The sequence below is a fragment of the Mustela lutreola genome, chromosome 3, assembly GCF_030435805.1.
Source record: "Mustela lutreola isolate mMusLut2 chromosome 3, mMusLut2.pri, whole genome shotgun sequence".
Taxonomy (NCBI): domain Eukaryota; kingdom Metazoa; phylum Chordata; class Mammalia; order Carnivora; family Mustelidae; genus Mustela; species Mustela lutreola.
The window spans coordinates 142412348-142435671 of NC_081292.1; the positions used below are offsets into that span (position 1 = coordinate 142412348).

General features: G+C 44.1%; 1 protein-coding gene across 9 annotated transcripts in view; it reads right to left on the reverse strand.

The window, feature by feature from the left end:
- Nucleotides 1–372: 372 nt before the first annotated feature.
- Nucleotides 373–23324, reverse strand: part of RAPGEF4 (Rap guanine nucleotide exchange factor 4) — a 301768-nt gene continuing 278816 nt past the window's right edge. For all 9 annotated transcript variants that reach the window (XM_059167024.1, XM_059167023.1, XM_059167022.1 and 6 more), the window contains 6 exons: nt 20721–20811; nt 17051–17101; nt 15937–16024; nt 15463–15527; nt 4718–4772; nt 373–1750 (listed from right to left, as the gene is read on the reverse strand). In XM_059167024.1, the coding sequence (XP_059023007.1) occupies nt 1623–1750; nt 4718–4772; nt 15463–15527; nt 15937–16024; nt 17051–17101; nt 20721–20811 (478 nt within the window). In that variant the 3' untranslated portion in view covers nt 373–1622. The remainder of the gene's footprint in view (nt 1751–4717; nt 4773–15462; nt 15528–15936; nt 16025–17050; nt 17102–20720; nt 20812–23324) is intronic.

A 23324-nucleotide genomic window follows, 5' to 3' on the forward strand; every position in this document is an offset into this window, starting at 1 on the left:
CCAAAAAGTGGAACAACACAAGTATCTATCAACTGACAAGTGGTATATCCACATCATCAAATATTATTCAGCCATAAAATGAAATGAAGTACTGATACATGCTGGATTAACCCTGAAAATGCTATGCCAAGTGAAAGAAATCCGACATATAAGGCCACATATTATATAATTCCATTTATACAAAATGTCCACAATAGAGACAGGAAGCAGACAGTGGTTTCCCAAGACTGGGGGAAGAGGAGAGTGAGGTGCGTTTGCTAATGGATATGGGTTTTTTTCTCAGGAATGTGGAGAATGTTCTAGAATTAGTGATGATGGCTGAACAACCTTGTGAATATACTAAAAGCCACTGCATTTTGCTCTTTAAAAGGGTGATTTTTATAGTATCTGAATTTTATTTCAATTAAAAAAAGCTGGGATCCCCCCCATACCAAAAGGTTACCCTTTCCATATTACAAGAATCAAGAATAACACGACCTTTTCTTGTCAACAATTATATTTAATGAAGATACTAGCTGTTATTTACAGAAGATATACATACATACAATTCCTACACATTAAATGTAGCCTAATTGTGAAAAGAGGAAAAAATGTACTCCAAAATTACATACTAAATAAAATAAATAAAAAGTAATCATTTGGCACAATATCTATTATATAGCAAATAAATAACTCTATACCATTGATTGAGTGAACTATTTACAATCTATTTGAAAGTGCAAAACAATTGCTGAAAATTAAGATATTTGTAATAACATTTAAGTCCAGAAAATATGTGTTTTTTTTTAAATCAGTAATAATAATTAGCCAATAGTAAAGGTTTTTAATGCCCAGGAAAATATTTTAATTTTGAAAAATGTTTTGTGCATATTGTGCTCTTTTGAAATGTTCTTTCTTTTTTTTATTTTAACGCTGGCAATTTTTAGAACCTTGGAGTTTCCTAGTGGAATTCTTATGTATGTAATCCTGACTTGTAAGTTTAAAAAAGTTACATTGTAAACATAAATATTATTCTAGATATCATTCAGAAATTACAGACCAGTCCTCCCTAAATTACATAAATAGCCATAATGTTTTATAGTAGTGTGGTGGGGTTTAACTCCTTCAGAGGTAAGACTATGAAGATGCTAGAATACAGCTTATGATTTAGATTTACATGATTCTTCAACACCTTCCAACCTCATGCTCCAAATCAAGGTGTTGAGATTAAAAACTGTGAAACTAGACCACCACAGACGTAGTCACGTAAACCCTATTTGTAGCGTATCTCCCCTGCCAATTCTCTGAGGAGAACCATCAGGGACTCTTGACAATGCTATTCCCACCAAGCTCTTCGTGTGGGACTTAATTTATGTTTCAGCAAAGAGGATGGCACAACTGGAAATAAAATAGGGTGACCACAAATTGGAGGGTCCTAAGCTAGAGTGCGAACGTTTTATGCAAGTCAAAGAATTTCTTCTCTTGTCAGGACGCTGGTAAGCCGCAGCCCTGAGATGTCTCAGGCTGCGTGTCTGCTTGTTTTGTAGAATTTTCTAGTGACAAGACAGTCAGTAGTAGCGTAAATGGCATTTTTGAAAAACTGTGGACTGGAGGCAAACCATTGTTCTGGGCACTTTAAATGTCTATGGTCGACGAGGCTCTAATCTGTGTGACATCTGTGATAAAGTTCTCTGGTTGTCAATCACATTTAATTGCCGTACATAACTCCGGACATCCTGATGGTTCTTACTAGCTTGTGCTGCATCGGGGTCTGTTGAAGGAGAAAAGAGCAAATTGGCATTGCGTAATATATGCATGTAAGACACAGCTCTGTTTCCTCCAATTACTTATTACAGTTATCGTGGATTCCAAGGTTCCATTGCAATCTTTCAACATACCATATTCACTGAAATAGATGTCCATCTCCTCTCTCTTACCCTTTCCTTCCCTGGAATCACCTATTTGATCATTTTCCTTTGTACTGCATGTTGTAAAAAAAAAAAAAATAAATAAATAAAAATGGCACCAAATAAAAGTGAGAGTGTCACTTGATGGCTCTACATCGGTTATACATTAAAATTGCTTCCTCTTTCCGTCCCACCTGTGTCTCACACTCAGCTCTCTGCCCCCTTTGATACAGGATGAGGGCTGATGGCAAAAAGACATGGTGTTCATAAGCCCCTAGCAAAAGCGCTGAACTCCCTGGTGGAACTGAAACAAGCCAGTGAGATTAGCAAGTCCCACTCTCCTCGTTACTTGAGTCTGGCATGCAGCACTCCTGCACCCACGTGTGCATTTTGAGGCTGCGCACGCGGGCTGAAATCACAAGGTCCGCTAGACCTTAAGATTCCCTGATTCGACCTGTTCTGAAATCCCAGTTACTGTTCTATTCTCATCCACTCCCCCTCTCCTGCATGTGAGCCGGGTAGTTCGGAAGTTAACAGCTTTCTCTAAAACCAGGCTGAAAGAAGCATCAGGGGCCCAGAGCCTTCTGCAGAGAATCTACGTGAAGGAGGAAAGCCAAATCTGACGGTGGGGAACTGGAACCACGGCTCCCTTTGGAAAGGACTCCTCAGCTCCCCCAGGAGGGCACCCCCCGGAGTTGCCCCATCTTCCTACTTTTCTAGAGAAATGAGCGATCTGGATTTCTTTTCCTGGGAAACCTCTTCATTTCACAACGGTGACATTATTTCCAGACAAGAGCGGGGAAGATGCTCGGGTTAGACCCAGCACCTGTGCTCCGGGCCCCGGGCCACCTCGCCCCACAGATGCATCAGCAGCATGGGGCTGTCATCTAGAAGGACACTGGGAGTGACCGAGCTGGAGTCTAGCCTCCCCGCCAGGGTTCTTCCCCTCCTAACCCACTGCCTTCTGCAGTCCATCTGCTCTGCTTAGATCCACGCATCACTCGCAGAGACAGTTGGAATGCCATCTGCATCAGGGGTGGAGGATAGGGGTGCAGGTCTGAACACAGAAAAGCAGAGCAAAGTTACAAAGGCCCCTACTCACTCTAAGAAAAAACTCATCAGTATAATTATCACATATAAATAATACCACAGTGTTTAATTCCTCGCTTTTCCCTGGCAGTGTACTCTCCATGTACAATATACTGTAATTACATTGTACATATTCCCACAATGTTTACGCATCTATTCCTATAGCTTTATCTATAGACTGTTGACTTCAGCGCTGAGCAGCTGCTGTTTACCAGCAGTTCCTGATAACTTCAACCAACGCAATGGGCATCTTACAGAGAGCTATGTAATTCCCCAACCCCCCCCCCCCCCCCGACTTCTCTAGGAGATGGAGGAGAATGTAGGCTGTACTTCCCAAGAGGCTTATGGAACAAAACATAGTCTACAGCAGTTCTTCTGCTCTAAGAAACCACTAAGAATCTCCTCAAGGCTACAAACCCTCGCAGGCACAAAATCTTTGTGTTTAATTTCAGGACCTTCCTGGACCTCCTGAAGGGCCCTGGATTCATGGGTCTCGTTGTAAACTGACATCACCTAGATTTTCTCATATTCACTTGTATAACGGCTTGAAGACCATGTCTTTACACAGACCGTAAATTACTAGGTGAAGAGATGTGAGACACTCTAATTCTAGAATCCACACAGCGATAGTTGCTGATGTACAAGACTATTCTCACTTTGGAAGGAAGAGGAAGCATGACCACTTGAATAAGAATTGTAAAGGTCTACTTGTTCCCTGAGTTAAGATTATTCTTCCTAGGTTTTTCCTCCTTTATACATTAACAAATGAACATTTAGCAGGTCTGGCATCCTGTGTTAGCCAACCCTCACTTTGGGCCAGTCCTGGGCTAGGAAGGGTAAAGATAGCTCAGATTCGTAAGCTGAGAAACTTCTAGTCTCTTAGAACAAGGTTTACTTGATTGGTGGTGGGGGGGGGAGGTAAGCCCCACAGCACGTCCATCTCAAATTATCACGTTGGCTTAATAAGCCAAATGACTTCAAGTGACTCATACAATGAATTTAGCAAAGAACTTTATAGGGGCGGCCTTCTGACTCCCAGCCCAGCTGGAGGGACCCGAAGCTCCACCCCACCCCAAGTCCCAGCCCAGGAGACGGTAGCGCTGGTCTGGCAGGATGATCTGGTGCTGTGATGCAACTTAATCCCCACCAGTTCAAGATCGCTGTTTATTAGTAGTAATAGTTTTATATTAAAGCACTGTATGGTACCAGTTACGGTGCCATATGTTCAGATTTAGGAGGAACATCTTAAATTCACCTGGGAATACTAGAAATATAATAATGAATTCCTGCTATGGGGCCTTTTGCAAACAAGTTATACATATAAATGCATTCTTGCAACATCCCAAGAGACAATAAATAATATCTTTCCCGGTTTATAAATGACAGAGCTGAGTCATCAGAAATTGATGTGAATTTCTCAACATCAAGCAGTGAGTCATAAACACAGTTGGTTTGAGGCGGGATTTGTTGGCAATGGTGTCTTAGCTGTCTCTAGCCACACCAGAAAAAGCACATTTATTCTCTTGAAGTTCATTCATAAAACAATATTCCTAGGGTTAGTTTCAGGTTTTACAACTAGAAAGTCCTTCAACGCAAGGCCCCTATCTCATGGGCATTCATGGTCCAAAGTGTCCCTGACAAGATCAGATATCGTCCAGACTTCTAGAGTATCTCCATAGCCTCATTAAAAAGGACTCGATCACCCAGATCAAGATTATGGCACACAGCAGCATTTAACTTACTGAAGGCTTGGCTCCTGCAGTATCTCACTGTTCTGGCAGTATTTGCAATCATGCGCTAGAAAGAATAAAGAAAAAAAGAAGTGAAATGCAGGGAAGGTTAGCGTATAATCCATAAAAGAAAACAAGCCATTATCTATCGAGGGAATACCTGGGACCATGAAAAAAAGCCTGTTCTGAGACACTGGCTATCTGGAGGTCACTGGCTGACGTAGAACCGGTTTAATGACTTGAAAGAGGGACCTACAGTCACATAAGCAAGGTGCTTCCCACAGGAAGAATCCTCACGACATAATTCTCATCCAGCTGTTCGCTTGTGCCTCTGACATAAACATCAGCCTTTTGTCTCTGAGACTTACCCCTCAGGCCTAGTTTTCACCATCCCTTCCCAAGGTCATGGTGAACTTTTGTCAGAGAATTTGTAACTATCCGAGATGGGAAAAAGGGCTAGCTTTTCCTCCTCCCAGTAAACAGGACTCTGTAATGAGGTATTAGATTCTACTGACTGAATATAATCAGACTATCCTACCTACACATTTTGGTAAACACTGTGCATCACCGACCCTTCTAATCTGCCAGCAGGAAGTGTGTGCTTTTTTTTTTTTTTAAAAAAGATTTTATTTATTTATTTGAAAGACAGAGATCACAAGTAGGCAGAGGCAGGCAGGGTTGGGGGAAGCAGGCTCCCTACTGAGCAGAGAGCCTGATGTGGGGCTCGGTCTCAGGACTCTGGGATCATGACCTGAGCTGAAGGCAGGGGCTTAACCCACTGAGCCACCCAGGCACCCCGGAAGTGTGTGTGCTTTAATGTTAATCTTCATTATTTGATTTCCTCCCTCCTTCCTTTTTTTTTTTTTTTTTCTCCCCCCTTTCTGACTGTCACACTTCCTCATGCACATTTTAGAAAATGAGAAAATGCAGAAAACATTAAGAGCAAAGTAAAAATCACTTAGGATATCACCTCATTTACATTTTGGTACATTTCTTTCTAATGCTTTATTTATTTATTTTAAAAAAGATTTTATTTATTTATTTGACAGACAGAGTTCACAAGTAGGCAGAGAGGCAGGCAGAGAGAGAGGAGGAAGCAGGCTCCCTGTCAAGCAGAGATCCCAATTCAGGGCTCCACCCCAGGACCCTGAGATCATGACCTGAGCCGAAGGCAGAGGCTTTAATCCACTGAGCCACCCAGGCACCCCTCTTTCTAATGTTTTAAAATAAATATGTAAAAGCATCTTTTTCAGAAAACTTAAGTCGTAGTGTACATACATCTTTCTGTTTTGATAGAAATTTTGGCATTGTGACTGTTTTCCATGCCACGTGCGTTTTAAAACATTAAAAAAATGAGTTGGTATTCGATCTTATGAGCAGATCATAATTTATGTAACCTTTTTAAATTTTGTCATTAAGTGATCCTCTTAGTTTCTTGATGTTTTGGTTGCCATAAAGACTTATAAGCGAATTTTTTTACACTACACTCAACTTAGTTTAAGACAAAAGGAAAAAGGAGGAAAAAATAGGAAAGGCAGTTACATGAGGAAAAACATCGGTGAGACCCACGCACCATTTCTCAGCTAGGATGTACATTTCTCGCTCGGGATATTTTAACGGCAGCTGGGCCCCCCAGGCTCTGTGTATTGTCTCAGGACCCCTTTGCTGCTCAGACTCTAAAGGGGGTCCAGCAGAGATGGTGGATTAATTCTAACACCAGCAGAAAATTGATAAGGCTCCAGCCAGGAAAAGAGATTTTCTTATCTCTGAGTGGCTATGTAATTCCAGTCTTTGCTTTTGTCTCTCATGGGCCCTTGGCTTGCCAAAGTATAGAAAATGACTTCGAGAAAGCTTCTCTACGGGTAAAAACAAACAAACAAGCAAAAACCCCAGCTTGCTTGGCAGGAAAAGAAATTCACAGAAGAGTGGAAGCTTCTGAAGGACGTACATGTGAACACTTAGCATTCTAAGTGTTCTGCTGAATCCAACTGCTCTGAGGACTCTGGGAACATTGGGTGCCACATGTCTGCACTGGATCATTTCTCACACACAAAGAGGCAGTTGGAAAAGTTGGAACTTCGTTTTCATAAAGGGCCCTAGAAACCAGCGTGTCCGTTGATCAGCACGAGAAATACAAATACCTCTAAGAAAATGTAACATACAATGTATAATTAGCCTCTGATATATGGAGCCCTGAAATAAACAGGAATCATGATAATTTCCCTGCTAATTTACTTTAAGTTGTTTTTTCACTTCTCTCGGCTTTGCATCCGAAGGGCACAAGTATATTCTGCGTAGAATTATTGTAATTCTTCAGATATTGAATGGAGTGTAATTACCGAAAACCCCGGGAAAGGCTGCCAGTGTGCCCCTCTGAAGAATAATAAAACAATTAGCAGGGGTCAGAAACCTCTTCCTATACCATTTTGCAGGGAGTAATTGTTCTGCTTTTTAGTTTTGAAAGCTAAAACATTTCATTCTGACTTTGGTTTTAGACTACTCTTTACAGCTATACTCTGAGGCTTCATCTTTTTTAGCTCATTATGTGGTTTAAAATGTGAGAACAATTGTTTAAATCAGTAATTTCCAGCTCTGGAGTTCATTCTACCTTTCTAAATCTTTGATTAATTTTAACAATGGTTTTAATTTTGACGTTTCCTTTTTAATTGTCCTCAAAGGTAACTTCAGTTTAAGTTTGAAATCCAAATCTGGCTTTTGCAATGAGGCCCGTGGTTTTCTTTTGTGAGGTCTGCATGGTCACGCTGCCCCCCGTAAACCCTGGCAATGGTGCAACAAGCGTGCGTGAACCCCGCTGGCATCCCAAGGGACGCACACCTGCAGAAGGCTTTTGCAAGGCTGGAGAAGGGTTAGCTGGACACTAACTCCACCCACTTTTGCACCCATGGACCCCTGCGGTAAGCTGCTAACCACTGCACCTACAAGCACCCCCCACCACCTCCCATGAAAGAGGCTTCAGAGGTCCCTTCTTCAGGTGTCTGCAAGGTACACAATCCCTTTCAGAGCCTGCCTAGCAACATCAGCTTCTGGCTGTTTGGACCCATCCACTGAGAGGGACTCATTCCTGCCAGGACAGCCACCTTCATTTTTATACATCTCTTGACTATTAGAAATTTCTTTATCATTCTGAGTCAAAGCTGGTCTCCCTTTGCTTTTCACCCACTGATCCCAGTTGTGAGCTCTGGAGCCACAACAAGCACATTTAGTTCCTCCTGTTCTTTTCGTTTTGTTTTGTTTTTTTAAAGAAACAGACTCCCCACTGAGCTGAGAGCCTTATGTGGGACTGCCAGGACCCTGGGATCATGACCTGAGTTCAAGGCAGAAGCTTAACCACCTGAGCCACCAGGTGCCCCATTTAGTTCTTCCTTATTAGGACAGTTCTTCAAACACTTAAAGACAGCCATTGTGGACATCTCCTCACCCCTCTGCCCCCAGGTCTATTCTGGTTTGGTCTAAACATTCCCAATTTCTTTAACAATTTTCAGTTTAACAATTTGACAGTTGTGGGTCTCTTTAGGGCAGCCTCTAGCATCGTGCCCTAGATTAAGCAAAGCAGATAACAGAAGAATGATTATCTTCCTTCCCTGGTCTGGATGAGGCTATATATCTGAGTCCACAATGTAAAAAAAGTCACATTGCTGGCATTGTCGAAGTACTAGCGAATTAAACCTCGAGCCTGTTTCATGAGCTGCTGTTTGGACCCTGCTTCCCTCTCTGTTGCCGTGCACTTGCTTTCTTGGACCACAGTGGAGGATTCTGCATTTATCTAGTTAAGAGTCTTTCAGTCCTTCAGGGACTTAAGCCTTACATGTTGTTTTTGACGGCGGACAGCCACGTATTTGCCCATGTTCTCAGTTAAGGTTGGCAGAAACGAAGTTTAAAGAGACACAGGCTTTGTTATCCAACGGCTGCGGCAGGGATGAAGCCAAAGATTACACCCGAGGTTTCACGATCGTGCCTGAGCCGGTTGGCCTGCCTGGAGCAGGCCAGTCAGCTTTGCAGTGGGGCCGGGCCGGTGAGAAAATACTCGATTACTCCAAGGCAAAGCTTCTCATCTTTTTTCCCCATCTCAGCAAACCTGAGGTTTATGACACACGCCCTTTAGCAACAGGCTTATGAGAACAGCAGTTTGAAAGCCGCGGGCCAAGCAAGGAGAATTCGCTGCTTTTAGAAGGCCCTCTGAGCCAGTGTGGGGGTGGGGTAGTGTGAACCCCACTCTCCACACCGGACAGGACTTCCATGGGCTCCCCCCACCCCCTGCTGGGAATCACCACCTTAGATTCTGCTCTGCCAATGGCCAGCTTGGGCCCTCTCACCAAGAAAGCAGTCCGCAGTCAGAACCGTGGAAAAGGTTTTAAATTGCACACAGCCACCATTTTTCCGGAGACCCAGTCTCAGTCTAGGTCTTTGGGGTTTATTTGCACAAATTAATATGTTCACGCAGTTCTTCACCCACGAGGCTGGGAGACGAGCCCAAACGAAGGCTGACACCTCTCCCTCTGGACGTGAACTCACAGAGGGAAGCTCAGGAAGGAAAAGCAGGTGGCAAGTGAAGGGCTCTGTACCTACCCTTGTGTGTTTATTTTGTTAGCTGAAAACAGAGCAAGTCGCAAGGAAATGTCCTTCTTGGGGGTCAGGCTTACAGGCAAAGAGGCTGTCCAAGGAAGGGGCTGTCTGCCATCCAGCCTGGCATAGACAAGAGGCCTTGAGGCTATGGTCCCAAGCACAAATTTCCCTCCAGCTCTGTAAGTTATTCCCCTTGAACCCGATGAAGGGTCAGAGGGGCTTCATCTCAGGCTGGGCCCTTGGGACTGGGCCTCCCTTTTTACCTCTCAGGAGGCTTCCAGCCCGCAGGAGTGAGCTGGCCAACTTACACTTTCACGCCTGTCCAGATAAGCCGAGAGCCCGGCAGGCCTTTCCAGCTGTCTCCAGCTTCTCTGGCCACTTCTGTCCAGACCCTTAGCTCTCCTGTCCCTGAAGAGGAGCAGACTTTCATGTCTCTTTCCAAGTTCAGACCAGCAGGCCCTGCAGGCAATGCCATCTTGCCCTGTTACACTTTCTTGACCTCCCTCCCACACAGAGACAGCTTCCAGAACAGCCTCCCTCTTCTGAGGCCAGGCTGCCTCTCTGCTCTGAGGCCTTTGAGAAGCCGCTCCTGGACTTCAGGCCTCTTCTAAATGCCTACCCTGAGCAGATTTTGTCTTTCCTTCTCTTCCCCTTAGATCTTTGCCAACCGTGTTCTTCCTGTTTCCCACACTGCCTCTTCTTTTCTTATTTCTGTCCCTACTGATTTGACTCTGCCTCCATCTGTGTGTTATCAAATAAAGAATCTCCGTCAGTTATTCCTTGCCGAGCATGTGTAAAACCACACCTACATCACCTGGTTATTTTACTCAGATCCTCATATATTTTGGACAGGAGTTTTTTTTCCACAAGATCTAGAAATGTATATAGTTCTCACATACAAAGATCATGTCCACGAGAGAAATTAAGGGCACAGTAAGGACCAGAAGTAGAAGACAAAAAGGCCCAGGAGCTCAGCCAGCCTCGGTGGTGTACAGAGGAAGAGCCCTGAGCCCCATTCCCTGGCTACCGATCTTTCTATCCAAGAGGTATGCGACATACAGACACACACATGAAATGTACATGATGCTTGTGATACATTGTACATTTCCCAGCCACAGGACCTCGTGGCTCAGGGGCCTGTCCAGGCACATGCAGAGTATTGCACATGCATCTCTGCATTCAGGAAAGGATGGTGAAGGGTGGACACAGCGCCACAGAGAGCAGGGGAGAAGAAGAATGTCCACGCTGGAACAGAAGGCTAAGGGAGTCATCTTGCAGAAACTGTCAATAATGCAAAATGCCTGGACCATTTTGCTTAATCAAATTTTCTAATAAAATAGAAAACATTTCTGGATAAAATCTTCGTTCTACAAAGTCCTTTATTTTTTTTTTTTAAGAATTTAATGTATTTATTTGAAAGGGAGAGAGAGAGAGTGAGCAAGAGTGTAAAAATAGGGGGAAGGAGAAACAGCTCCCCACTGAGCAGGGAGCCTGATGCAGGACTCAATCCCAGGACCTTGGGATCATGACCTGAGGTGAAGGCAGATGCTTAAACAGCTGCACCACCCAGGTGACCCTATATAAAATCCTTTAAAAATGTTTCAGAAGGAAACAAATGCTTCAGTGTATTGTCCTATCTCACTAGGTCCAACACTGAAATAGGATAGGGTTATTCTTTTATTCAACAAGTGCTTCTTGCATGTTTACGACGTGCCAGACTCCTTTTTAGGAGCTGGAGAAATACCAGTGAACAAAACAGATAAATACCTGGTCCAGGACACTTACATTCTAGTGGGGAAGACAGACAATGAAGAGGCAAGTGAAGGTTGTCTCAGATTATGAAACCAGCTGCCAGGGCAAGGTTATCTGTCTGAGAATGCTGAGTGTGGGAGAGAGAAGAATGTTTGAAGGATAGTCAGGAAAGACCACTCGGAGGAGGGGACACATGAGCAGAGACCTGAGTGATGAGAAAGAGTCAGACAGGTGAAGACTAGCAGGGAGACAGTTTCAGGCAAAGGTAACAGCTAGTGCAAAGGCCCTGAGGCAGGAAAAAAAAAAAGAAAGAAGGTTGGTCTTGCCAACTTGGACTGAGTACAGAGGAGATGAAGAGTGAGGTGAGGCTGTATGGTGCTCAGAGTAACAAGTCTGGATTTGATTGTATTATGTTATTGTATTTAACATGGTTTTGTTTTCCTCCTGATAGAGCTGTATGAAGTTACCTCTCCTGGCATTTTGCTTTTGGATATCTCTTTTATTACTATTGTGAACTAGTTCTTAGATCTTTTTTTTTTCTTTTAATATTTCATGTCTTTATGCTTTTACCTTCTTAATTATATATAATCTCCAAAAGGCCAAGGATTATTTATTGGATTTCTTTATATTTCCTGGTGAAATCCTTTGCCCGAACAGTCAACACAGATTGCTTTGCTATGAAACCTATCTTTTGGAAAATCACATTTAGCCCAGTTTGTGAGGTCTAGATAAAGAAATAAACTTTCAAGTCCTCTTATAGATTTCTATTGTGTGAAAAGTTCGGAGAATTGGATGTATTTGAACATTTCAGTTGTTACTTGGAGATTCTTTTTTCCATAGCTTGATATAAGCGTAGTGCTTTCTCCACAGATCTTATAATAATATTATTGGTGATAGAAAACATATCGTTGCTAATTATGTAATGCCATAATTAGTGACACAGAAATAAAAGGATTCAAAGCATTTCTCTTTCCTCAATGAATTAGCTTCTGCTAATGTTTCCAGGAGTGTAGAAGCTTTGCCCCATGCTTCTCATTCCAAATAAAATGACTATCTTAAAATAATGTTCATAAATAAATACACCTAAATATGGGTATGTCTGAAATAGAACCAACCTCCTAATACAGTAGCAAGCGTGGCTATCAGCATGCTTTATGCAGCCTGGGATAGTGGCAGCCAGCCAGCATATTATCCTCTAATCCATTGCTAGTCTACCTCCTAAATGTTATAAATATTCATGTATGCCATAGAAAGCTACAAAGGGCTTTATTCAAACATTTTTTTGAATACTCCTTTATGTTTCCCCCAAATGAAAGAATGTCTGCTTTTTTTTTCTTTGCATAAGGATCAGAGTGTGAATTCTCTTTTGTTCGTACTCATAAATCCTGAAAACCAATATGCAACAAATTCTCTAATCCTCATTTCATACCTCAAGGGTAAAAAGGTTCAAAATAAAAATCCTTAGGGCTGGCACAGTAGTTCGCTGTGTCTGTGCAATGCTGCCACCAAGAACAGGCATCTGTGTTCCTGGCTACCCTGGTGACTTCTGCCCCTGGCAGGGTCTCCCTCCAGGGAGACCACCTCCCAGCCCCATAAAGGCTGCCAGCTCTGCTCACCACCTTGGCCTTGCAATGAATGATTGGGAAATGGCATGGACACCAACCTGAAAAGACAGATGTCTCCTTCCCCAAGACACATGGGGACAACAGCGGCCACTAGTGGGAGTTATAATTGGCAGTGGTGGCATTCTGGGGGCAGAGGGTGGGTTTGTTTACGGGGAGAGAAGGTTGGAAAGCTGAAAAGTGCCAGGTTGGTCAAAGCCAGGTTTAAAAAAACATAATTAAATCGTTTTGAAATTCCATGTCATTTTCCAGTAACATCAAACTTACAAAAGGCAACTGTAAAATTAAACTTTCTCATGGTGTGACTTACCAAATGAAATAAAGTTTATAGCTGCTAGAGTGGAACACTAACAGTTCTCTTTCGGTATATCCTTTTACCCTTCTCTTTCACAGTAGCGGAACCCCCTAATTTTTAGTGGGTACATGGATACCCCAAATCAGGGCCGCATATTCCAACTTTCCTTTCATGTGACTAAGTAAGTTTCCAGCCAGTCAAAAGTGAGTGCCACTCCGGGTCATGTCCTTACAGGGAAAAGGCGTGCGTGTCTTCACCTTCTCTGTCTCCCCTTTTTTCCACCTGACATGGCGTGGTGGTGGTCTGCCATCTTGGACAGTGTGGATGGAGAAATGGCAAGAGAGGAGAAGCCTGGAACCTTGACCCCTTCGTGAGACACCCCACTTGCTCAGACATTCACAAGAGAAAGAAACACACTTCACTTGTGTCAGTATGTTAATTCAGGTTCCTGCTATCACAGCCCAACTGCTAGCTCGGGGGTTCAGGTGCTTTTTTTTTTTTTTTTTTTTAAGATTTTATTTATTTAACAGATCATAAGCAGGCAGAGAGGGGAGCAGAGAGAGAGGAGGAAGCAGGCTCCCTGCTGAGCAGAGACCCTGATGCGGGGCTCCATCCCAGGACCCTGGGATCATGACCTGAGCTGAAGGCAGAGGCTTTAACCCACTGAGCCACTCAGGCACCCCCGGTTCAGGTGCTTTTAAGCTAAAGTGGAGTATCTCTGAGAGATGGGTGTGAGGAGCCGGGTCTCTCCTCCTGGCAAGGCGTGTAAGAGCCCACTGCTGTGGACATGGAGAGGAGAAATGGGAGAGGGGATAAGACTCTTCCTTTGAAGGTTATGGAGGCGACACCAAGATCTAAGAGCTTAGAAGAAACAACTTTCATTCTCCTTGACAGGTATTTTTGCTATTCTTGTTTGTCCTGTTCTGTTCACTTTAATGATCAAAAGTTCTAAAGCTCAGGCAACTCTTTAAGAAACCCTGCCTTCTACGCCTCTGTGCACACGTATATTTTACAGTCAAATAGTTGCCTTAGCTATCCCTTCGTCTGCATTTCTGTATACGTGATCTGGAAGGTTCTTTACTTATTTGCTAAATCTTTCATTTCTGGAAAACAGATTTTGAGACATCAGGGAAATATGTTTAATTCTCCATACTAATAAGTGAGCAAAGAATATTTTTTTTTACTTTGATCAAAGATTTATTAAACTGACAGTATTAGAGATGCTCATACTCTGCCCTTGGATGGGTACACTGCTGGGGAAATACTTGCCCTCTAGCACAGGGCATCTTTGAGGAGTGTGGACTCCTATGCTCTTTCCTAACAAGCTTAAGGCATGGAAATTCAATTCCCTGACAATTGTTGGACTTCTTCACCAGGCTGCGCTTGCATTAAGCTCGTTCCCAAAGCTGGATGGTATAATCCTTACAGATCACTGCCGGAGGTTTCCAGCTCTCCTGGAGCGAGTATACCAGCTGAATTTCAAGAAACCAGAAGAACCTTTTTCTGAGGAGACTTCTGTAGCACTATATATGGCTTAAAGGAATCTGGACCCATCAACAATCTCCAGACACAGAAGGAGCAGGCAGGACCCCTATCTACTCTTGGGTAAACGGACCCACAGAGAAGTTAAGAGATCGCTACAAAGGAACGAAACTGAGAACTGAGCATCCTGTCTCCCTAACTCTCCAGGGTTGAGCTTTTCCTGCAGAGCCCATACTCCCCACTGCAAAGTGTAACCCTGGGCAGATGCTTACCGACGCAGAGATCACACTGTAACACCCCAGCCATCCAGGCGGCAGCCAGAGGATTTAGAAGACAATGGAGCATTCCATGAACATGCACTATGTAGCTAAAGATAGGTTTTGGCATGACCTGCTTTATTGCCTCACAGAAGATAAGAAAATGAACGGCAAGGCAACTCTTGCCAGATGACGGCTTTTTCTGGCTAAGCGGAGCTGCAAACTACCGAAGATCCACGCCAGTTCCACATCTGTGTTGTTGTTTTTGTTTTTCTTTTTCAAAAAGTGGTCTTTGTTATGAAGACTCTCAAGTTCCTTCTCTGAACTTGGGCAAATTTTATTTACTTATACATTTCAATGACTACTCCTTAAGAAGGATCTGCTGTGGCGTTGCCTTTTACCTACGTGCTCAGCAGATAACTCAAAGGCATCCTGGGGAAGTCTAGCTCTAGGAATCTTACAACAAAATAACAACATGGAACATTCGTACATTTTAGCAACAGGCAGCCCAGGACCAAGCACGCGGCACAGAAGCTAGAGGCTGCTGGGAGCTGCAGCACAAACGCCATTCAGTTTGACAAAAGAGAATCGACAGACTAAAATAGGCAGCCAATTGGAACCAAATCTTTCAAAGCTCCTTTATGTGTAACTACCTTTTTAACACGGCAGCGTATATGGAAATTATTTCCTTCATTAGGGCAAATGCAGATTGATTAAAAAAAATAAAATAAAACATTGCAGATAAGGTTATAATACCGTACGTACCATTTTTTCAAAGTTTACTAGATTGTCAATGAACGTCTTGTTCCCCTCATGAGTAAATGTCATATCTGCACAAAAATAAAAGTCACATTCTAATCACTAACAGAAATATGTCATACCAAGAAACCACAATAGCACCATTAGATTATGCTGGAAGATTTGCATAACACTGCAGTTGGAAAAAGCTGATAATCGTTCCTTTTATGTTGGGTGTTTAACTTTTGAAAGCACTTTACCTGAGATTAGTAAAATTTCCAAACTAACCCATGGTTTCACTATCAAGTGTTTCCAAATCTTAGATCCCTGCTCCTCCAATAATGTTCGCAAGCCTTTCCAAAAAGTCAAGGGGCAGAGGAGGTGGGGAAGGGGGAAGGATGGGACCATTCTTTCTGAAGAGCTCGGTCTGATCCGGTTCTTGTCCATGTTCTTCCTCATGTACCCCTCCCTGGTTTGACCTGTGTGTTCCCTTAGGATTACCTTTAATGAGCAAAGGCATGAAGGGGATGAGAGGGGGCTCCAGCTTAGCTACAGTCAGCCTGTAGGCCCTGTGGTTTCTAGAAGGATCCTTAGGAGAAACAGAGAGATGCTGGTTAATGACTAATGACACATATGCCAGCCCCTCTAACTTCTAACACACCTAGACTTGTTTTGCCCCAAGCAGATAGTTTTCAACGAAGTTGTAGCTATAGATGTAGTTAAATTGATTTTTGTTTTAAAACAATTTCCCTTCTGACATGAAAATTATTTGCGTTTTTGCCTGAGAGGGAGATTTGCCTGCAGGGATTGAGGGAAGAGTCCCTTTGTGAGCAAACACAACCTATGTAAAATAACACCCCCTCCACCAAATCCCCCTCCAGAAGCATGCCTCCATCCTGGAACACCCCCCACCCCTACCAAAGCACCACCTCCTTCCTGGGAGCCCCCCACTCCTGAAGCATAGCCTCCTTCCTGGGACCCACCTACTCTCACCAAAGCACCGCCTCCTTCCTGGAACCGCCCCCCCCCCCCAACAAGCACTGCCTCCAGCTTAGGACCCCCCCCCCCAAGAACTGCCTCCTTTCTGGGAACCCCTCTCTGGAAGCACCGCCTCCTTCCTGGGACCCTTCCTGGGACCCCACCCACCCACCCCCAGCACTGCCTCCTTCCTTCATGGACTTCTCTGGGTTCTTTCCCTGCCAGCCCCCTTGTTCCCTCCCTGAAACCATTCCTTCACTCCTACCAGCTCCCACTCACTCCTTTTCTGTCTGCAAACACCTCCCAGCCAATGGGGAACAATAATTTTGGCAAGGCAAGGAAAATGTAGCTTCCAACTCAGAGCCCACCTTTTCTAGGTGGAAAGGATCCTATTATACTGCTTTTCTTAGTTACACAAATTGACCTTATGTGGGACATAAGTCCTCTTTAAGCTGACTCCTGCGGGTACCATTCATTAGTCAGACATGCTTGTTTTAGCAGCACTAAAACGGGATCATAAACTTCTTAAAGTCATACAAGGACAGGTAAAATTTCTGAAATGAGAACTTCAATTCACCTAATCAGAAATTGGATTAATGCAGACAGTGAACAGAATCAAGGAGCCACTGTCACTTACCATTAAACTTTCAAACTCCGCATAGAACTTCTTGAACTTGCTTGGCAGTTTCTGTTAATGACACGAAAATGCCACACTCATATGTCAGATTCGATATCTAGATAAGTACCATGTGTTACCATTTCTAGGGATAACGTATTCCTCCAGCTCTTAATCAAACATCTCTAAAACAGCCTAGGCTGTAATCTGGCTTATCATTTGGACATCATCTGGAACATAAAGAACTTACCTTTTAACACACTTAACCTCACTGAAACAAAAGCAATGACAGATGCTTTTTGGTCTTTGTGTTTTTATGATGTTTTCTAATTATTCATACAGAGGACTGCATTCTCAGACCACAAGTGATTTGGGATTACCTCCTCCTACCATTTAAACTCTTTGGTTCCCGTAATTAGGAGTTTAGGCCAGAGAATAGTAGGATTAAATGTTTTAGAAACTACCCATTCAATCCTCCTCTTCCCTTGCAATGTAAACTACATGAGAACAGAAATTTTCGCCAGTTGTGTTTATTGTTATAACACCAGTGCCTGGATGGGTGTCAGGGATGTAGTCACTACTCCCTAAACACTTATTTGAATAGATTAAACCCATGTTTCCTAGATGGAAGAAATTAGGTCTCATAATTTAAGCAACATGCCCGAAGTCACACAGCAGATGACAGTCCAACGTGGAACTCACATCTCCTGCCTCCTTTCTATGCCTCTCTCACACGTGCTATGCTTTTCCACACGAGCGTCTCCTCACGAGACTTCTCTGCCCTGCTGTCATAGGAGCACAGATGGCTCTCCCGCCGTGGTTCCTGCTTCAGTGCCACTGGCTGTACCCACATAGCCCATCGGCCATTATCAAGCCATCTTTCTGTCTATTGGTTCTCTCTTTGCTTGGGTCCTGGGATCTTTGAGACCTTGAACTATTCTCTTCTGACAGGCCACACTAAGGTAGAGCAGCGTGATGTGTCCTTGCTCCAGAGACCATGGCATCCCTGACTGAGTTCTAGGGCTCGGAAGTTCCCTGCTCAGCTCTGCTTCCCACACGTAAGTCTACTGGCAACAACGGACTGACCCGTGAGGCCTCTGCACTCACAAAAGAGCTCCTCTCCCTTCTGTCTCTCTCATGGCTGAATGAGTTTGTCCTATTCCCATTCAAGCATCTGTAAAAAATCTTATTTTGTTTCTAGGACGAGTCTCCCACATATCTTCCAAGCCCATTTTCCTAGTATCTCTTTTCGAGTTAGGTTTTGGGAGAAGCTGATAGCTCACTCAGAGGGAATGTCCAACGGGATGAGAGGCAGGATGGGCATTAGGGATGCAAGGATCTCATTCCACACGTGGTATCCAAATCACCTCTTTAGGTGGTAACTTGCCATGGACATAGACTACTTTAGAAAAACTACAAGTGGATTACGTTTTGGGTTAGATATGTCGCTCTACCCGTCTTCCTTTACTTAGTTGACTTTGGGGTCAAAGGCCGGATGGCATACGGTAATACATATCTTGTGGGTCTTAACACTACAATCTATGTACACCCTGTGCTTCCAGAGTGATGGTTCTCAACTGGGGTCAGTTTTGCACCCCTCACCGACATCCACTGGGGGACATTTGGTGATGTCTGCAGACATTTTTTTTAATTGTCGCAACTGGGGTGGAGCAGAGTGAGAGGAGCTACTAACATAGTAGGTGGAGGCTGGGGAGGCCGCTGAGCAGCCTCAGTTACACAGGACAGCCCCACAGTGAGGAATTACCCTGCCCTGCCGAGGGCGCACTGCCAAGGGCGAGAAACCGCTCCAGGATTTTACTCCCATTTGCTTGATGTCTGATTGGTCTTTCCCTCCCATGCTGAACCATTCCCTTTGCCATGCGGTTCACTTTCCCTCCGTTCGGTTCACTGACAGATTCCCGCGTGTTCCTGGGAGGTCAGGCTGGTCTCTCACCCTGCTCGTGTCCGGGCCCTCCTGCTCTCCACCGGAGCCATATGGGCAGCGTGGGAGGCTCTCGGCAAGTATGGGTAGAGAAACTCAGATCAGAAATGCTGACGGATGAACGTGCTTCCTACAGGATGATGTAATTACCTTTCACCTTAAAGAACAGAGACTTATAAGTGAGCCTGCGTTCATCTTCTCTTTCAGCAACATGCAAGGATGAGAACAGCAGCTCTCAGACCCCTGGGCTCCTTCACCTCCCCAGGAAAACAAAGGACGGGCCCATTCAGTCCTTCTCTCTCCTTCGGCAGCTCACACCCTCCCACCCCCCTGAGCAGCCTCTAGTGTTTCTCTTTAGACCAAGACAAGAGACTCAGAGAGTGCCCCCCTCATTCTGTGGCCTGAACGTCCGGCTGCTGTTTTATGCGCTACCTGCTCTGGGGCTCCCCAGGACCCCTGGAAGAGATCCTCCCCACCAAATCCTATGGACTCAGTGGACGCATCAGAAGCTGGAAACAGGCTGGGGAAGGCACGGGGGAAAGCACAGGCTGCCTGCACGGGGACCCTAGGTTTCCAGAGATTCCAGGAGCTTTGGACTTCAAGACAGGGGAGCCTGCTGTGTGGCTTCCTCGCCTCAACCTCGTGGCAGCCCTAACTGCATCCCTCTCCCCGCTGGACGATGATACCAGCTGCGTGGCACGCAGGCCTCAGCAATTCCCTCATTCCTATATTCAGGGGATGAGCTGCTGTGTGCCGCATCAGCCTGGAATTTTAAGAGAAACCCAAGACAGAGGAACTTGTGAGGACCTGTCCTATAAACAATGGAAACATTTAGGAGGGACAGGGAAAGAAAACAGTTTCAAGAGGCAAATGGGGAAGGAAATGTTTTGAGGAAAATATTTAGAGATGCAAACAGCTGCCTTTGGTGCCTCTTTAAAGCACCCTCGCAGATGAAATCTCTGTTATCTACTCCTTGACCTCTTTTTGTGTCCCACTTACACATACTTTTTTATTTTTAGTAAGAGTCTATTTTTGTGTGTATGTTCTATGAGAGATTAGTATTTCTTCAACTATATACCACACGTAAGGGGTCGGGCACATTTTGAGTACCTTAGCTGATGAAAAACGAAGATGTTTAGCACAAATACCCAACTGTCGTCAAACCACTAATGGTATTTCCTCCAGAGGTTCACAACACACCTGTGGAACTTTTGCCGCAACCTGAATATTAGCCAGCTGTTGTGCCTGCACACACAGAGAGGTCGGCCAGGCGGTTAAGAGATACTTAGTACTCAGCAGGGCCAAACAGTTGGCCTTCTGGCTAATTTTCCCCAGAGCAAAATGACTACTTGGATAAAAATGGATCTTCTGTCCTCTCTTAATTACAGATAAGGCAATAAGCAGACATTCCAGAAAACAACAGAATCCATGAGCAAAACCTTTGAAATCACCCCAGCAATGTTGTTGATTCATGTTCTACTCAGGAGCTAGATGTATTATTATTTACCTTGCACAGACCAAGAAGCTGAGACCCCCGCATCTCCCTTCCTCTCCACGAAAGGACAATACCTTTTGAAATTCACACTCTCAGGCAACTGGAAAAAGGAGACAGGTCACTTCCCTCAAAGGGTCCCACCTTTTCCATTGTTATACCAGTGTGAGTGATATTTCTATTTAAAAAGCTCACTGGTGAGCCTGTGTTTTTATTCTTAAGGCAAAAGTCACAGCTGGATGTCAGCTGAGGCTTACCTCCCACGTGAGTGCCAAGCGGCTCACAGCAACATTACTTAGTCCCATGACGATGGCAAAAAAGGAATTCAGATTTTTGTACTCCTTACAGCTGAAACACAAGAGGCACATGGCTGAGTAAAATGACACTTTCGAGTGCGATTAAAAAAAAATTAGAGTTCTATTTTCTGATAGTCATTAATAATCGTCAGGACTCGTTAGGAGAACAGGCAATGATAGATTTAATGCACTGGGTAAGTTCCACTCGGGTGACCATGTTCAGTTATCTGGCTTCCTACGGTTATTTTAGAAAGGGGATGGTTCCAGCCATCTAGGTTCAGGTTTTGAGAAGGAATTTAAAGACCCCTTCCCTAGGGATCCTTAGGATGATCTCAGAGCTTCCTAAAAGCCTTGTTGGACCTGGAAGGAAACATCGCATGAGGTAAGAGGGAAGCAAAATGTCCTTGAAGACTTTCGGACTTTGAGCCTGAGGCCTCCTTCCCCAGAGAAAGGAAAGGGGAAGTCAAATTGCTGCCCCCGTGGAAATTTCTAACCTGCAATTCGAAGCCTTCTAATTTGTTGAGAAATATCAGCTTACAAGTCATGATCCCTATGAAGCTGACAAAGAACCCAAACAATTGACCAAAAAGTAACCTTATTTTCTGTTTTACTGATGTTAACGAGGCTGCTCCTTTTATGCACTTTGGCAACTGTGAGCCTTTATGAATATGTATTTGGGAATAAGACTATTGTGGAGCAAGATCAAAGATTCTTATTAGAATGGCAATATTTAGGGCACCTGGATGGCTCAGTGGGTTAAGCCACTGCCTTCGGCTCAGGTCATGATCTCGAGTTCCCGGGATCCAGTCCCGCATCGGGCTCTCTGCTCAGCAGAGAGCCTGCTTCTTCCTCTCTCTCTGCCTGCCTCTCTGCCTACTTATGATCTCTCTCTGTCAAATAAATAAATAAAATCTTTTAAAAAAAAAAAAAAAGAATGGCAATATTTAGCCCAGGTAGTTCATTTAACTTAAGAAAAAAAAAAAAAAAAAAAAGAAAGAAAAGAAAAGAAAAGAAAAAAGAAGGGAATTCCCCAGCTCCTACATACCAGTTCCTCAAAAAGGGGAAAGAATTAATTTTGAAACAAGTGCAAATCCTTTACCCCAAATCAATATGGTTATCTAAGTCAGCTGGATCATAATTAAATCCTGTTTGGATGAACATTTTTGTGAAAGGCTAATTAAATTGTTGCTTTTGCTGCCTGCGTTCTCTTTGTAGGGGAAGCAATGAGTAGTTCTTAAATGGTCTGCGTGGAAAGAGGAAAATCGTTTTCAGAGAAGCTATCAGGTGTGTTATACCACTGGTGGAAAAGTCAGCAAAGCCTTTGCTGTGCGGGAGCAGTGGCTCTCAGGTCAGGGGCTGAAAGCAGTTTCAGAGGAACCCCCTCCACCCCCGCCACCGGGCTGAAGGCAGGGAGAATAATCATATGCATGGTGTTTGCCTTTGTCCTAGCCATGTGCTCTTGAAAGCACATGCAGGAATACAGACTTGCTTTTCTGGTCACTGCTCTGTTTACTGTTCCCAACTAACCTCATCACCCTAGGTAAGTCACAAGCTGTCCCCATGCCCAAGTCTCCCCTGAGAAAGGAGATGATAGTACTTGAACCCCCCGACTTCATAAAGCTCTGGGCAGGTCAAAGAGCTTACATGGAATTTGCTGAAGTTCTCTAAAAGTCTCATTCTTGTAGACCTTGCTCTAGGACAGTCTACAATCTTCTCCAGCAGGGCCGTGCTCACAGCTCCACTGTGGGACAGCACCAGCTTAGGAAAGGTTGAATAACATAAGCCAATTTATACCAAAGGCCAAAGCTACCTACTCATTCCCCTAATCAGAAGGAAAAAAGATAAAAAAGGCATAAACGTTAAAAAAGAATTCCTAAGTTATGGAAAGCCTCTCACACTGCCACTGTCAACTAACAGGATCAGGCCCCCGAAGGCTTGCTGATCCCCCACACTGGGGTGCAGTTTGCCATTTTCTTCTCCTTGTTGCATTTGGCACTGCCAGGCTAAGGCGAAGGGAGAATGTGCTCTTCATAGCGGGAAAACACGTATCGTCACAGTTTCCGTAATCCTCCCCTTGCCAGTATGCAAAGGCACCTGCAAGGCTGTTCAGTCTCCTCGGCAAAGTGGCTATCCTTTGATCCAGAAATTTGTAAGCAACATCTTACTAAATCTTTCTTCAGAGAGGCAGCTTTTCCAAATGAAGAGATATCAGCATTTGAATCTGAAAATTTGGATATCCTGTTGAACCCTCAAATTTTTGGCAAAATAATTTGAAGCATTTGGCAAGCTAATACATATGAAATGTCAGGCAGCGTTTACTTCTTTGTTTAGCTCTGGAAATCAGACTCTGTATGGGATCTAAACTGTTTGACCCAAGAAAATTGCTAGCTGGGGTTACTTGTGCTCCCCACCTTCCTGTGCAAGAGCTCCCTGCATTTAGAAAGAAGTCTCCCAGCCATGGGCCACATTTAGCATTTTATTTTTAGCATTGTGGTGATACCAAAAACATGGAAGTAAACAGAGGTTGTCAGGCATATCTAAATAGCAGGAGAAGATTAAATTCAT